Consider the following 15,736-nt stretch of genomic DNA (forward strand, 5'->3'; position numbering starts at 1 on the left):
TGACTCAGTTACACGCTCTGTAAGGGGGAATGAGCCAAAATTCACCCAACTTATTGTGGGAAGCTTGAGGAAGGCTACCCAAAACGTTTGACCCAAGTTAAACAATTTAAAGGCAATGCTACCAAATACTAATTGAGTGTATGTAAACTTCTGACCCACTGGGAATGTGATGAAAGAAATAAAAGCTGAAATAAATGATTTTCTCTACTATTATTCTGACATTTCACATTCTTAAAATAAAGTGGTGATCCTAACCTAAAACAGGGAATTTGTACTAGGATTAAATGTCAGGAATTGTGAAAATCTGAGTTTAAATGTATTTGGCGAATGTGTATGTAAACTTCCGACTTCAACCCTATTTATGCGTCCAACAACAAACAAAACAACAAGAATTTGAGATAAAGAGATGAAGAGAGTTTAGGTGTATTTCAGGATATCAGAATCATCTTTTAATTCTGTATCTAGTGTGATGATTGCCAGATATCCCCATCCTAACAGATCCAGCATGGTTTAATCTATTTCTTGGTCTTGGAGATCTAAATATCCTGGTAAAAAGGACTTCACTTGGAGTAACAAGAACATGTTTTTGTCACCAAAGCCCCGTATAGTACCCACCATTGCGACCTGTATGCTCTCGTTGGCTGGCCCTCGCTTCATACTCGTCGCCAAACCCATTGGCTCCAGGTCATCTACAAGTCTCTGCTAGGTAAAGTCCCGCCTTATCTCAGCTCACTGGTCACCATAGCAGCACCCACCGTAGCACGCACTCCAGCAGGGATATCTCAATGATCACCCCCAAAGCCAATTCTTCCTTTGGCCACCTCTCCTTCCAGTTCTCTGCTGCCAATGACTGGAACTACCTGCAAAAATCTCTGAAGCTGGAGACTCTTACAACCCTCACTAGCTTTAAGCACCAGCTGTCAGAGCAGCTCACAGATCACTGCACCTGTACATAGCTCATCTGTAAATAGCCCATCCAATCTACCTCATCCCCATACTGTATTTATTTATTTATCTTGCTCATTTGCACCCCAATATCTCTACTTGCACATTCATCTTCTGCACATCTTACCATTTCAGTGTTTAATCGCTATATTGTAATTACTTCATCATCATGGCCTATTTATTGCCTTACCTCTCTTATCCTACCTCATTTGCACATACTGTATATAGGTTTTTCTACTGTATTATTGATTATATGTTTGTTTATTCCATGTGTAACTCTGTGTTGTATGTGTCGAACTGCTGCTTTGCTTTATATTGGCCAGGTCGCAGTTGCAAATGAGAACTTGTTCTCAACTAGCCTACCTGGTTAAATAAAGGTGAAATAAAAAATTAATAAAAATGTCCAGACAGTCAAGAATTGACTTCTGGTTGATTTCTAATTCATTATATAACATTGCAGTCAAGGTATCCATTGAATCATCAATTCTTGCTGATCATAAAGTTATATCCTTATCTTTAAATATTAATGGTACTCATAAACCGAATCGGAGTTATTGGATACTCAACTGTAGGCTGTTGGAAAATGATAATTTCAAGATGAATGCCAAAGATATTATACAAGAAAATTTGAGGAAAGCACAACTATTTGTTGGGTCTTATAGGAAATATTGGGAATTAATGAAGTATGAAATAAGACAAACAGCCATGGAGAGAGGTAAAGAAATTGCTGAACTTCAAAGATTGAGGGAAGATTAACTATTTTTTTTACAACTAGAAATGGACCGCATGTATGAAGACAGAGCAAAAGGGGCATTTGTAAGATCAAGAAGGAAATGGTTGGAGGAAGGTGAAAAAAAAACTTTTACAATTTAGAGAGAAGAAATTCTGAATTTACCTCTGTTCATAAACTTAATATAAACTCAGCAAAAAAAGAAACGTTCTCTCACTCTCAACTGTGTTTATTTTCAGCAAACATAACATGTGTAAATATTTGTATGAACATAACAAGATTCAACAACTGAGACATAAACTGAACAAGTTCCACAGACATGTGACTAACATAAATTGAATAATGTGTCCCTGAACAAAGGGGGGTCATTAAAAGTAACAGTCAGTATCTGGTGTGGCCTCCAGCTGCATTAAGTACTGCAGTGCATCTCCTCCTCATGGAATGCACCAGATGTGCCAGTTCTTGCTGTGAGATGTTACCCCACTCTTCCACCAAGGCACCTGCAAGGTCCCGGACATTCCTGGGGGGAATGGCCCTAGCCCTCACCCTCTGATCCAAAAGGTCCCAGATGTGCTCAATGGGATTGAGATCCGGGCTCTTCGCTGGCCATGGCAGAACACTGACATTCCTGTTTTGCAGGAAATCACGCACGTCATATGACCAAAGAGCTATTGAAATTCAAAATGGTAAATAAATAATTTAAAATAGTGTGAGATGTAAATCGACAAAATAAAAGTGTGTGCAATGTGTGTCTATGCCATCGGGTTAGCTACAACCAGTTTTGAACGTTTTAGGAGTAATGGATGAAAGACCTATTGAAATTTTAAAATGTTGAATTGCCACTATGTTGATGCTCCCTAACTGCTGTTGGTGAACGTAAGGAAAACTACAGGCGAATATCCAACTTGAAACTGACTTTACCTCGGTCAAATACCGTAAATCTAATAAGGTGAAGTATCATACGAACTCATTCATAGAATCTACCCTGTAAAGACCTTTATTATACACAGATTCAAAATAGCTGTTGATAACAAATGTGTATTTTGTGGTTGTGATGCAGAAACTCTTGACCATTTATTTTGAGACTGTTCTTACTGTTCTTAAGACTTTATTTTAAAAGAAATGACTATTATTAGTAACTACTAATTATTAGTTATTAGTAGTTATTATTTAACGACTATTATTAACGACCTGGGGCCTGTTGCACAAAACTAGGATAAGGGATTAAGCCAGGACATCTTGGTGATCCTGGCTCAATTGATCCGTAATCCGGTTGCACTAAAGATGGATAGGGGGCAGGAGGATATGTTATGGTATAAATTACCATGGAGATTTATTCTGTGGAGCTAGCCTGCTCCAGACCAGGCTAAAGTCCAGGATCTATTTAATCTCATCCCTAATGTCAGTCAGCAGTCACCACAAATGGAAACCAATAGTTATTTCACTGCTCACTATACATTGTTATCACATATAACTAGACCCACTGTCATTATTTAAACGTTTGTGATCATTAATTTCAATGATTTTGGATAAAAAATGATTTTTAGATGTTGCTATCATTAGATAATTTACAGTTTCCCATAGACTATATATAAAATGATAGAATATTAGGGCCACAGAGGGAAAAAAAAGACAAGTCATAATATTGTAACCAGTTGTTTTAAAGGAGGACAGTTGTTAAAATGACAGATGCGGGGCATTTCGTGAAATTGTACTTCAGTATGGTTTCATAAACAAAGACATGCTGATGTGCCAGAATATTAAGTATCACATTGTCATAAGTATCAAAACTGTAAAAACAATATGTAGCTTTTCTGCAGAAAGAACCAGCCTCATAAATTTATGACTTTATCCTTTTTCTTCAGTGTGGCCCTAGTACTCTGTCATATAAACAAATACACATTCCATATGAATATAAAAACACAATGTGTAACATTATGTTCCTTTATTGAATAAGGACAAAACAAAGCAGGTAAACCATCAGCTCCTTTCGAAACTGAAGTCACAGTGACTCTACAAGATGGAAAGCACAGAATCCAAGCATATTATACAAAATGATACATACACATTCAAAGGTCTGTATATAACACACCCTGCATGTCTGCACACTAAAATAAATGCAGGACAAATCCATACACATCAACTGAACAGACAAATGAATGGATGCAGTAGCCTCCCTGCAGCCTTGTATTACACACAGTATACCGCACAAACATCATAAGAGGCCAAATTCGTAAAAAACGAACCCAAAAAACCCAAATTCCTCTGCCACCGCAGGACATATTTAACCAAAATTGAAAGCACACATACTAACTAAAATAATTCAACACATATTGGTCCCTCAGCAGCCGACCACTGTCGTCATCAGGGAAGATTGCCGGATTGTCCCAGTCCATGGCTGGTGGCACTCTGGGGGCCCTCTCCTTCCTCAGGCAGGCCACATTGTGGAGGACAGCACAAGCCACAGTAATATCACATGCCCTAACAGGGCTGACCCTTAATTTGTGAAGGCAGTGAAAGCGTGCCTTCAGGAGGCCAAAGGTCATTTCAACTCTGGCCCTGGTCCTGGCATGGGCATGGTTGTAGGCCTGCTGTGCTTCCTGGGGGTCTGTGAAAGGTGTCAGGAGAAAAGGCTGGCAGCCATACACCCTGTCTCCCAGCAACACACCAGAGAATTCACCTGTCAACACAAAATCTCATCATTACTACCTCATAAACACAGTGATATTCTTGACACAGCCATGATGGTTATAAATAGGGGTTGTGTGGCTTACCTTGTGATAGGCACTGATAGATTTCAGAGGCCCGAAAGATTCTGGAGTCATGGACTGAGCCAGGCCATTTTGCCACAACATTGCTGATCACACAGTCAGCATTGCAGACCATCTGAAATCATAAGATGAGGAATATTACACCAATCAATGCACATCACTGGCAATGCAGAGTGTTCGTCAATGGACAATATCAAAAAGTTATGTTCACCTGAACATTAATGCTGTGAAAGGATTTCCTATTCACAAAATCGGCCTCATGGGCACCTGAGGGGGCTTTTATCCTTATGTGTGTGCAGTCCACTGCACCAATGACATTGGGGAAACCTGTCACACAAAGTAATGAGTATCCTACTATGTGTTAACAGTTGTCCTGTAATTTTTAGATCCTCTTACCTGCAATCCTATAGAACTCCTCTTTGATGTCACAGAGTCTTCTGTGGCCAGAGAAGGAGATGAAGACATCTGCTAATGCTTTGATAGCCAGACACACACTCCTTATTGTGCGGCAAATTGTGGCCTTGTTCAGCTGTTCTGCATCCCCCACTGAGTACAGGAAGGCTCCACTAGCAAAAAAGCGCAAGGCCACACAAACCATTTGCTCCACACTCAGTGCATGGCTCCGTGCAGTGCGGTGCTTAATCCTGGGACCCAGTAGTCTGCATAGATACCTGATGCCATCTGCAGAAAACCTGTATCTTTCATATAGATGGTCGTCAGGGAAGGCCAGTGGGTCCAACCGGTCCCTGAAGACCCTTTCTCGCCTGAAGGCTCTCCTCAGCACAAGTGCTTCTTCATCCACCACATCTCGCACGAATGGGCATGCCATTGTCAGAGCAGAAAGGAACACACAATTTTGGGCCTTCATATAGGCTAGTGGCCACACCTGGTGCTGGGGGGGTGGGCAAAAGAGGGCGATGCCTTATAACGATGACTTGGTTGTACTGATTGCTGGGAAAATTAAAAAAACCTTAGAAAGATGCCACCGTCCTGTGTGCTCACAATAAGAGCTCATATGTCATGGCTCACTTGACTTTACGAGAATATACCTAATTTTTATTTTGAGCTGTGTCATCTTCTTGGAGCTGGGGGAGGAAATACAAATAATGATTAATACATTTGTGTTACAGTTAGCATACAGTGTACATTGAAGGCATATCTCACCTCCCTCTCAAGTTTTTTTATTTCAAGGTCCAGTTTCCTAATTGTCCTCTTTTTTATTTCGGACTCCAGTGCAAGATTTTCCATCTTTTTCTTCTTGTACTGAATGTCTATGTCTGCCAGTTCTATTTGGCGCCAGAGGTGGTTGCCATACAACTTTCTGATAGCTTGTGAGCTCTGTGAACACAATACAATTAGCGCAGCTGGAATTTGGCAGGATGTGGTGTCCTTTTATTAATACGCACTATGTTGCCAGGCTGGTTTTCCCACTGTATAGCATCTGGGTCCTGTAAAAGAAATTAGATTTTTTGATTTTGATGAGGACTCCTCACCATTGTAGAGTAAATAGTACTTTCACAGTCTTACCATGATACCTCATGCCTTCTGGAATCCAGAGATGGTCTCCTCCTCATCATCATCATCGTCTCCATCATGTGCTGTTGCTGCTGCACTGGGGCCTTCACCCTATCACATTTAATCGGATTCATATTGAAGCTAGTAGACAAGACATGCCAGGCCTACAGTATGCCTTTGATGGAGTACTCACTGGATCAGCATCGTCTGGTGCTTGTGCTGGTGGCTCTAACAGGAACACAGTGCTGCCAGACACTGCAAGGCAATAGGTAAACCAAAGTCAGACAGTCCAAATTGATTCAATATGAATGTGGTTGTATCCCATGTAGAGATGGAAGGACATACCTTGAATGAAGCGGGTGGCATCTTGGGAGGAACCTATGCTCGTCTCTTTCCCCCCAGGGATCCCCTCTAAGACGGGCCTGCCTTTATTTAGCTCCAAGGCCATGTCCTCTGCTGGGGTAAGGTCAGCCTTTGGTGACCCACCACCCGTGCCTTGTCTGTGGGTATTCTTTTTCACTGCTAAAACAGTACAGACAATGTGTGAGCAGGCACCTTCTGGGTACAATATATGCTTGTGCTTTGTTAAATATTAGTCAGGGACCATACCATTCTGCAGAATGTTCTTGTATTTGATTTTGACCTGCTGCCATGTCCGTTTTGGCCCGTTCATGTTTAATCTACACACACACACACACACACACACACACATTTAATGGAGTCACACTGCAAAAAATTACTTGGTATTTTTGTCTTGTTTTCAGTAAAAAAAATATTAAAAAAAATAATAAAGATGTGTTTTCTTGATTTGCTAAATGACCTAGCAAAATAAGTATAGTTTAGACAAAAAATATAAACTTTAAGTAAATGTGTGCTTAAAACAAGCAAATAAAAAATCTGTCAATATAATAAAAATTCTCTTGAAATAAGTTTACTTTTTCCATAAACACTTAATTTTAGAAAAGTTCTCGTTTCACTGGCAGATTTTTTTGCTTATTTTCCTAGGTAATTTTGCTCAAGAAAATATTCAAGATGTTTTTTAGATATTTTTTTTTTTACTGAAAACAAGACAAAAATACTAAGTAAGAAAGACATTTTTGCAGTGCAGTGAGCAACCGACCTTGGGTCCTTTGAAAGGCGCTATATAAATTAAAGTGATTATTATTATAGCTCATCTATTTATTCAATTAAATTTTATTTATATAGCACTTTTCACAATTGTTTCATTCTGTCAAAGCAGCTTTACATTAATGAAAGCAGGAGAAACACAAAAAAAACGGTGGACAACATAAGAAGCAGAGTACAACGGCTAAGATTAAACCGTACTGAGCGTAGTAACGTTAAATAATAATGTAAGGCTTTAATAATAATTTATCATAGCTTTATACAGTGTGATGGACTTACTTTACACAATTTCACTCATATCTGCAGTGCATTTCAATTAAAAATTTAACCGTTTCATAATTACAGTACAACTGCGTTTTTGGAGATGTGAATTAAATATTTGAATTGTAATTGTGATGTTTCAGCGGAGCGGTGAGTGTGTAATTGTGCACTACTTACGCATTCAGGCGGTCTGCAATACTTTGCCACGCTTTTTCTCTTTGCTTTATCACTGTGGCGGTGTTGCCTTTCTTCTTAATTATATCTTTTACCTCCTCGTATGCCTCCATGAGGATTTGTGCTTCCGACGGGGAAAAGTACGCGGCTCTAGTTGCCATGGTAAATCAGTTAATCTGTGATCTGTGGCGGGGTCTATTTGAGTGAGCCGTGAGCGCGCACCTATCCAGGATTGGTTTCACCTGGCTTAATGAATCCGTGTCTGCTCATCCTGGCTTGGTCTTTGTGCAACCAATTAAGCCTGGACGCACATGTTTTGGCTTCATTGAGCTCAGCTGAGTCATTTATCCCGGATGTCTTAATTCTACTTTTGTGCAACAGGCCCCTGATTTAACATTCATTGTTCATTTGTTTATTTTTAATGGAAGATTATTTAGCCATAAAATGAAGTGGGCAGAGAACAAACCCCTCTTCACATAATTTAAGATACAATTGAAATATTATTTTGAAATTATCAGTAAATGTAAAAAACGAAAAGCAAATACGGACCATAAAACGTTTTGACAAATTACAAATGTATTTTGATATGTAATACCCCTGTCTGTTAGGTTTATGTACTCTTGTTTGTATATTTCTGAATCTGTATTTGTTTTGTTCATCCAGCGCAGGGGTTGGTAGGACCCGGAACTGGAAAGCTGGCTGACTAGCTAATCAGTCGGTGTCATTCAAATACACCAGCTAGTTCAATAAGGTCGGACTGTTGTCAGAATGGCGATGGCGTATATTCTAGTAAGGCGTTTCAGCAGGGTTTTCCAATTAAATGTCCAAAGACAAGATATTATGTTTTCAGGTGAGTACTAGCTAAAAGTGTTTAATTTATGTCCCAACTATTACACTTTGAGTAATGCAGACTTCCATAAAAGCAATAACGTCAGATGTGTCGCTACACCACTGTAGGAAATTAACGATACAATGAGTTAACTAGCTAGCTAATTAACCAATAGCTAAATCCTTAACGAAAAACGTCTACTGGCTAGCTAACTAGACAGATTTTCAAACGAATGTTATTTCTACGAAATCATTGCTTCAAAAACAAAGTATGTTGGCGTTAGCTACGTTAACGTGAGTTAACTAGTTATTTAACAAACTAACTGTACCACTAGCCCAGCCAAGCAAGGCCAACTAGCCCAGCTAGCGAACTACAGTAGTTGGCTAATTTGATATAATGCATGACTTGGCTACATCGTCTTTTGCTGCACAACCCTAAATAGATGGCTATAACTAGGTAGTTACGGGAAAGTACCCTGTTAATGGGAACCTGGAGCTAACTCGCCAACAGTTATTTGTCAGTATTGGCTAACTAATGAGGGTTAACTAGCTAAGTAATATCCACATCTGTCAGAACATAGCATGATTGGTCAGAGGTGTCGAACAGGAATCAAATCAATATTGGAGTCACAAACAAGACCGTTGTAAATCACCCTTGCACCACATGGCTATCATTGTAATCTCGTGAAATCATGTATTGCATGATTGACATAGCTAATGGGTTGGGGAAGCATGTAAAGTTTATGTTTTACAGGAGTGAGACACAAGTCTACAGTGCATTATGCTACACGCCCAGACTTGCCGAAACTGGCTTATAGAAAAGTGAAGGGGAAGAGCCCAGGGGTAGTGTTCTTGCCGGGGTTTGCCTCAAACATGGGTGGGAAGAAAGCAGAAGCCCTTGAGGAGTTCTGCCAGTCACTAGGCCACTCTTACCTAAGGTAAGTTGGCTATAGTATTTTCAATGATAAAAAAATAGTCTCATTCGTGCATACCAGTATGTCAGTCCTTCAATTAGTCAGGAAAACCAATTGTTGCAGATGTATGTGGTCTTTCCAGGTTTGACTATACAGGCTGTGGGTCTTCTGAAGGTGAAATAGTAGATGGCACTGTTGGCACTTGGAAGAGGGATGTTCTATATGTATTGGATGAGCTTGTGGAGGGGCCACAAGTAAGTAGTTCCCCTCTGTTTCTATGCAGAGACAAATTCTAATCAGCCAGGTTTAATCCAAAGTATTTTTAGCTGAAATAGACCTGCAAAGGCTATTGTATAATAGTGTATAACCATTTGGGATGGTAGTTGATGTAAAACTGATACAGATTTCGGTGTGAATTGTCCACTGAGTTAACAATAAACCTCTGGAGGGTTTTAGGGTTAATATACCTCGACTTGGCCTTCAGTTGTATAATAAGACTTTGGGTCCTCCGGCATGCGTAATTGACACTAAAGATATCAGTGCTGTCATTTAGAAGATAATTTCTGATCTAGCTAATTGTTCTGATGTTGCAGATTCTGGTTGGCTCCAGTATGGGCGGCTGGCTGATGTGCCTGGCAGCTATAGCTCGTCCAGAAAGAACTGCCGCCATGGTTGGCATCTCTACAGCAGCTGACCACTTTGTAACTGTCTACAATACACTTCCTATTGAGGTGAGTCAGCATTCAGAATAAACACTTCCTATTGAGGTGAGTCAGCATTCAGAATAAACAATCTTGAGTTTTCAATAACCTTAACAGGCTCTGTATACAGAGCCATGCACATTTCCCCTAATGACAGATGCTTGATTAAATGAGTCATATCAATACACTGAAGGTGGTTCAAAGGAAAGGGACATGTGCATTGTACAGGTAATTTCCTGTATTACTGAACATTGAGAGAGCAAACCACACAAGTCAAGAGTATATTATAAAGTACATATTTAATTATATGAGCTTCACCATAGCCCTGTGACTCTCCGATCAATTCAGTGTCTATAAATGAATTCTCGGAGTGCTTACAAAACAGTTCTTAGTATCATTTATAGCCAAGACACACCCATCTCAACTCACATGACTAATAACAGATCTTAGGAACATTACACAAAGAACCTTTTACTTGAAAGAGGAGTATCCCATAGCTAGATAGCATTAGCTATACATTATTGTTCAGTTTGGTCTCCTAAACTAAGTTCCTATCTTGTTCTTGGTACCACTTAGGACCAAAACATTACCTCATCCAATGGCATATATCAATTGTCAATTCTAGATACTCCCATCTCACAAACACCCCCTCCTGGACAAGATCAGAAAAGACAGTGAGCTTCCTAGGTAATGTACTAAATCAAGATAAGGGCAACCTCAAGAGGGGACATACAATAGTTACAGACACATTCCCATAAGAAGACAAGCCTCCATTCTGTCCTCCTCCCCTTCTGATATTCTTCATAGTATCGCATGGTTTAACAGATACATTGACATATGACGACAAGCCTGATCTCCCCTCTCTGGGCCCCTAGTGACTAAGCCCTAGCAGAGAAGTGATAACTGCAAACTGACAACAGTATTATCCAAAAGAAGACATCCTAATGACAAATATCTCACATAAGCATTATTATGTAAATAAAACATCTTATTTATCAATGTTACCTAACTAATTCTGATTCAGCCACGACAGTTTAATCTTGAAACTGCAAGAACAACATTTGGATGGAATTACAATTGAAACATCTTTACTAAGCACAATTTTTAAATGGCTGCCATCTTAGATAATGTCTTTACCCCCAAAATAAAATGGTATTGTTTTGTTGTCATTGTAGGTGAGGAAGGAGATTGAAGAGAAGGGGCAGTGGGTGGTTCCTACCAAACACAATGAGGAGGGCTCCATCACGTTCACCACAGAGTTCTTGAAGGAGGCAGAGCAGCACTGCGTTCTGCAGAGCCCCATTCCAGTGACTTGCCCGGTGAGGCTCATCCATGGGATGAAGGACCAGGATGTGCCTTGGCATGTCTCCATGCAGCTAGCTGAGCGTGTGCTTAGCAATGACGTTGATGTCATCTTGCGCAAGCATGGCCAGCACCGCATGGCAGAAAAGGAGGACATCAAGCTCATAGTCTACACCATCGATGACCTCATAGACAAGCTGACCACGTTGGTTTGAGTGACCAAATCAGGACAATGCTGTGGGTGACTCCTACCACCCCGACCCCAACTTTTCCGCACTCAGGCCGTTTGGTTCCCAATGCGTTACATAATCGAAGGTGCTATTGTACCAAACACACACTGTGAAGAAAATGAACTCTTGTGTTTTCTCCCGGCTCTCTCCATGCCTTTTTATTAGGATTTGTATTTACCATTGCCATGACGCTTTGTTCCCACGACTACCAAACTTCTTGGGCCTGCTGTGAACAGTTTTGATTTATTCCCACAATGTGGTCTGATAGTTATTCCGTTAAACCTTCAATGAGTAGGGATCACTCCTATTAGAGTAGCCCATCAGGTACAGATGCATTATGTCCATTTGTGAGACATTTTAATTTATCCACTGTCAATTTTATTCAAACAAGTGTGATGTGCCTTTTGTTATATTTATGCATGTACTCTTAAAGACCAATAGGAGGCAGCAAATATCAGCACAGTATTTTAGGCACTTCACCATGTATTTGTATTATTATGAATCCCCATTAGCTGCTGCAGCTACTCTTCCTTGTGTTAAGGCATTTATACAATGTCAGTTATGGTGTGGCAGTTCTACTATGTAACATGTCTCCAGCAGAGGAAGGGGGGTGTTGTCTGGAACGATCGGTTGAAAAATAACTTTACTCAACTAATGCTGACGTCTATGCGTTGCCCATTTCTTATGCTGTCTGTATTTGCTGTTTGGTTCAAATGCTGACAGAACATCTCTGTTTGTATTGATTTGTCCACGCCATTTAATTTTGCACATAAGGTCAGAACAGAATATTGACTGTATGACAACTCATGTAGAACTGAGCATTGTGTTATATTAAAGTGTATTTTACCGTTTTGGTGTAAAATATTATGGTGAGTGATTTTAGTGCAGTCCAGAATTATAATTTATGTCATTTCAACAGTCACTCTGGGTAACTTCTTAATGTTGGCCCAGTTCATGTTGGTTTTGTTGCATGTATTGGCCATTCCAAAATGACAAAGATTTCAAATAATGATTGAACAGTAGCATGAGATGGCCTGGTATGTTTGACTGGTCTAAGACGCACAAGTAATTAGGTGAAAAGCATTGCTGTGTAGGAAGCTCATGTTTTAGTATAGTCAACATTCTGATTTAACTAGATAAAATGCCATGTGTGGCTACTACGTCAAACAGTGATGGTAAGCTGTCATTAGTGTAATGTGACCCCAGATACACTGCCTAGCACATTGTCTGCTAAAAGTGGTTAGGACTTGATGTCATTGGTTTCCAACATACACTGCATGACTGAAAGTATGTGGACACCTGCTTGTCGAACATCTCATTCCAAAATCATGGACATGAATATGGAGTTGCCCCCCCCCCCCCTTTGCTGCTACAACAGCCTCCACTCTTTTGGGAAGGCTTTCCACTAGATGTTGAAACATTGCTGCAGGGACTTGCTTACATTCAGCCACAAGCATTAGTGCGGTCGGGTACCGATAAGCAATTAGGCCTGGCTTGCAGTTTACGGTCCAATTTATCCCAAAGTGTTCGATGGGGTTGAGGTCAGGGCTCTGTGCAGGACAGTCAAGTTAATACACACCAATCTCGCCAAACCATTTCTGTCTGGACCGCACTTTGTGCACTGTCATTGTTGTGCTGAAACAGGAAGGGCCTTTCTCCAAACAGCCAGTTGTGAAGTGTGGTTCATCACTCCAGAGAACGCATTTCCACTGCTCCAGAGTCCAATGGCGGCGAGCTTTACACCACTCCAGCCGACGCTTGGCATTGCACATGGTGATCTTAGGTTTGTGTGCGGCTGCTCGGCCATAGAAACCTATTTCACGAAGCTCCCGTCTAACAGTTCTTCTGCTGATGCTTCCAGAGGCAGTTTGGAACTTGTTAATGAGTGTTGCAACCGAGGACACATGATTTTTACGTGCTTCAGCACTCGGTCCCATTCTGTAAGCTTGTGTGGCCTACCAATTCGCAGCTGAGCCATTGTTGCTCCTAGACATTTCCACTTCACAATAACATCACTTGCAGTTCACCGGGGCAGCTCTAACAGGGAAGAAATCTGACCAACTGACTTGTAAAGGTGGCTGCCTATGACAGTGCCACGTTGAAAGTCACTGAGCTATTCAGTAAGGCCATTCTACTGCCAATGTTTGTTTATGGAGATTGCATGGCTGTGTGCACAATCTTTATGCACTTGTCTGCAACGGTTGTGGCTGAAATAGCTGAATCCACAAATTTGAAGTGGTATCCTCGTACACTATAAATACAAAAGTATCACAACCCCTATCTGGAATGTTTCATCTTGTGAAATAAGTTTGTATTCGACATGTTCTATATCACAGTTAAATGTTTCTAGGTGATAGTACTATGTTGCAGAATTGATGGGCTAGCTCACTGTATAGTGATGCTAACAATGCATCAGAAGCTGACGCCGATAAGAAAAGTACCAGAACTTATGGATGGACATTTTAGGATGGGCCTAACACATTCGTTTCCACATTTTCACTTGTTTATTTCTCTCATACTGTACATCAGGTAGGCCTCTTTTTTCTTTTCTTAAATGAGCCATTTCCAAACATGTATAGTGTCTTGTTTCTGATATATATTATACATACACACACACACTGCTTTCCTTAATAAAAGCTCAATGTTGACCAATTTAAGAATGAGATATGCTTGTTCATTACAGTAAATAAACCTAAATATTTGTTAAGTCGGAGTGGAAACAAAGTTTCTGTACAGGGTCTCTACTATGTGATCCTCAGTGCTAGACTTGTCTGTAAGAGCTTGAAAGCACCAGCCCAGCCAGACAATTTTGTGTGAAAGGCCTATTTCTATATCAGAGCTCTGGCACAGAAACAGGTTGCTAACTTGCAAGTTTGCTGGTATTCATTCCTTAGGGCTTTCTGCATTCCCTGTGAACGAGAGTTCTGTTCCCTTCACATCGGTTTGTGAGATTCCAGCCCAGAGACTCTCACATGCCACAGAGCAACAGCTCACGTCTCCAGCTTCAGGTAAATCTAACTTATTTCTGCTACCTTTTCCAGAACTCCCTTAAATACCTTTAACAGGTAGGTGGTTGAAAGCTATGAGATGTTGCAGCTGTGGTATATTTTTCCAGATGCATAATCAAGCTGATTTATTAAGGTTTGTGGGGAAACGTAGGCATATTATGTTAGTGTCATATATTGACAAAAAAAACATTTTGTTTTGGTCATTTACACAACTGGATTAAGATTGTATTTTTTCAGGTCAGAAGCAATCCCAAAATAAGATGTTTTATCAATTACTAAACAGAAATGTGCAATACCACTATTATTTAACACCGGTTTTTGCTGCTTCATTCCTTAAGGAAGAGGAAGCTAAGCTACTTGATTCATCAGACTGATGAGATCCTCAGGATACTGGGATCCCAACCAGGACCAGTGGGCTTACACTGTTCAAGAACAGGTGCCTCCACATCTACCATTGTATTATGTGAAGGGATTTTGTATTGCCTTTGACCAGTCCGAGCTTTCCACCTGTGTAAATATGTATGGGTGTTTGTTTGCATTGCCATGATATATTGCTCTCTCTACCCAAGGCCAATGAGCACTGGACACAACTAAGAAAAGATGCCAAGTATTACATGAATATGGGACACCTGATGTTCGACCACTCTATGGCTACTTAAGTCGCCCATATATAACCGTAACGAGAACCCAAACAAGTCCTATTTAGAACACCCCTTACGAATTCATATAATGTGTAACTCTGCTGTTGGCATGCGTTTTTAAATCGTCAGATTGCATTTATGTCTTCCAGGGAAAACAACAGGCTCTTCTTTATGGAGATGCTGGGTAATGCTTGTATTAACCTTGACAGGTGGACAGTGACCGATGGTCAGTAGATGTGTTGTGGAGATGCTGAGCAGGCAGAGTGTTATGGACAGTAGCATCACCTCCGTGAGGGTGGATGAATAAAATCACTGGGCTAAATGTGCTTTCTCTACGGCGCTGTCCTTGACGTAAGAGTGTATAGTTTGCAGAATGCATTTACTGTGTGTAGCCTATTATCCTGTTTATTCTGTCAAAATAAACAGTTAAAGGAAAATTCTATTTTTTCGTATGTATGTTTAGTTTTTGCATATACGTTTTTTTCATATAGCATACGCTACTGTATTTCTGTGACATGCATTTAAGTAAGTATATGAATATAAACTATTTTATATGAATTATAAACATGTGGTTTCGTCGAGATGAAGGCA

General features: G+C 40.3%; 2 protein-coding genes across 4 annotated transcripts; one reads left to right on the plus strand and one right to left on the minus strand.

Annotated features, from left to right (window-relative positions):
• Positions 1-3,926: 3,926 nt before the first annotated feature.
• LOC124007107 (putative nuclease HARBI1) lies at positions 3,927-6,005 on the minus strand. 3 transcript variants are annotated; one of them, XM_046317418.1, is made up of 7 exons: positions 5,974-6,005; positions 5,611-5,894; positions 5,496-5,531; positions 4,843-5,397; positions 4,658-4,773; positions 4,450-4,561; positions 3,927-4,355 (listed from the first exon to the last, which is right to left on the minus strand). In XM_046317418.1, exons 4-7 carry the CDS (start codon positions 5,312-5,314, stop codon positions 3,985-3,987), a joined length of 1,071 nt encoding a protein of 356 aa, XP_046173374.1. In that variant the 5' UTR covers positions 5,315-5,397; positions 5,496-5,531; positions 5,611-5,894; positions 5,974-6,005; the 3' UTR covers positions 3,927-3,984. The 3 variants fall into 3 exon arrangements, with proteins under 3 accessions (XP_046173374.1, XP_046173372.1, XP_046173373.1); XM_046317416.1 differs by having other exon boundaries at positions 5,611-5,999; XM_046317417.1 differs by having other exon boundaries at positions 5,496-5,999.
• Positions 6,006-8,197: 2,192 nt separating this feature from the next.
• On the plus strand, positions 8,198-14,145 carry LOC124007108 (palmitoyl-protein thioesterase ABHD10, mitochondrial-like). Its single transcript, XM_046317420.1, has 5 exons — positions 8,198-8,371; positions 9,104-9,287; positions 9,406-9,517; positions 9,857-9,994; positions 11,140-14,145. Exons 1-5 carry the CDS (start codon positions 8,290-8,292, stop codon positions 11,479-11,481), a joined length of 858 nt encoding a protein of 285 aa, XP_046173376.1. The 5' UTR covers positions 8,198-8,289; the 3' UTR covers positions 11,482-14,145.
• The last annotated feature ends 1,591 nt before the right edge of the window (positions 14,146-15,736 follow it).

The sequence above is a fragment of the Oncorhynchus gorbuscha genome, linkage group LG20 (assembly GCF_021184085.1).
Source record: "Oncorhynchus gorbuscha isolate QuinsamMale2020 ecotype Even-year linkage group LG20, OgorEven_v1.0, whole genome shotgun sequence".
In the NCBI taxonomy this organism is placed as follows: domain Eukaryota; kingdom Metazoa; phylum Chordata; class Actinopteri; order Salmoniformes; family Salmonidae; genus Oncorhynchus; species Oncorhynchus gorbuscha.

Excerpts from the sequence above, each read along its gene's own strand:
- LOC124007107 (XM_046317418.1), bottom strand. The coding sequence starts at position 5,314 with ATGAAGGCCCAAAATTGTGTGTTCCTTTCTGCTCTGACAATGGCATGC. Across the intron at positions 4,562-4,657 it reads TTCACAGCATTAATGTTCAG|ATGGTCTGCAATGCTGACTG; the intron begins GTGAACATAACT and ends TTATGATTTCAG. Across the intron at positions 4,356-4,449 it reads CTATCAGTGCCTATCACAAG|GTGAATTCTCTGGTGTGTTG; the intron begins GTAAGCCACACA and ends TTGTGTTGACAG.
- LOC124007108 (XM_046317420.1), top strand. The coding sequence starts at position 8,290 with ATGGCGATGGCGTATATTCTAGTAAGGCGTTTCAGCAGGGTTTTCCAA. Across the intron at positions 9,518-9,856 it reads AGCTTGTGGAGGGGCCACAA|ATTCTGGTTGGCTCCAGTAT; the intron begins GTAAGTAGTTCC and ends CTGATGTTGCAG. Across the intron at positions 9,995-11,139 it reads ACAATACACTTCCTATTGAG|GTGAGGAAGGAGATTGAAGA; the intron begins GTGAGTCAGCAT and ends TTGTCATTGTAG.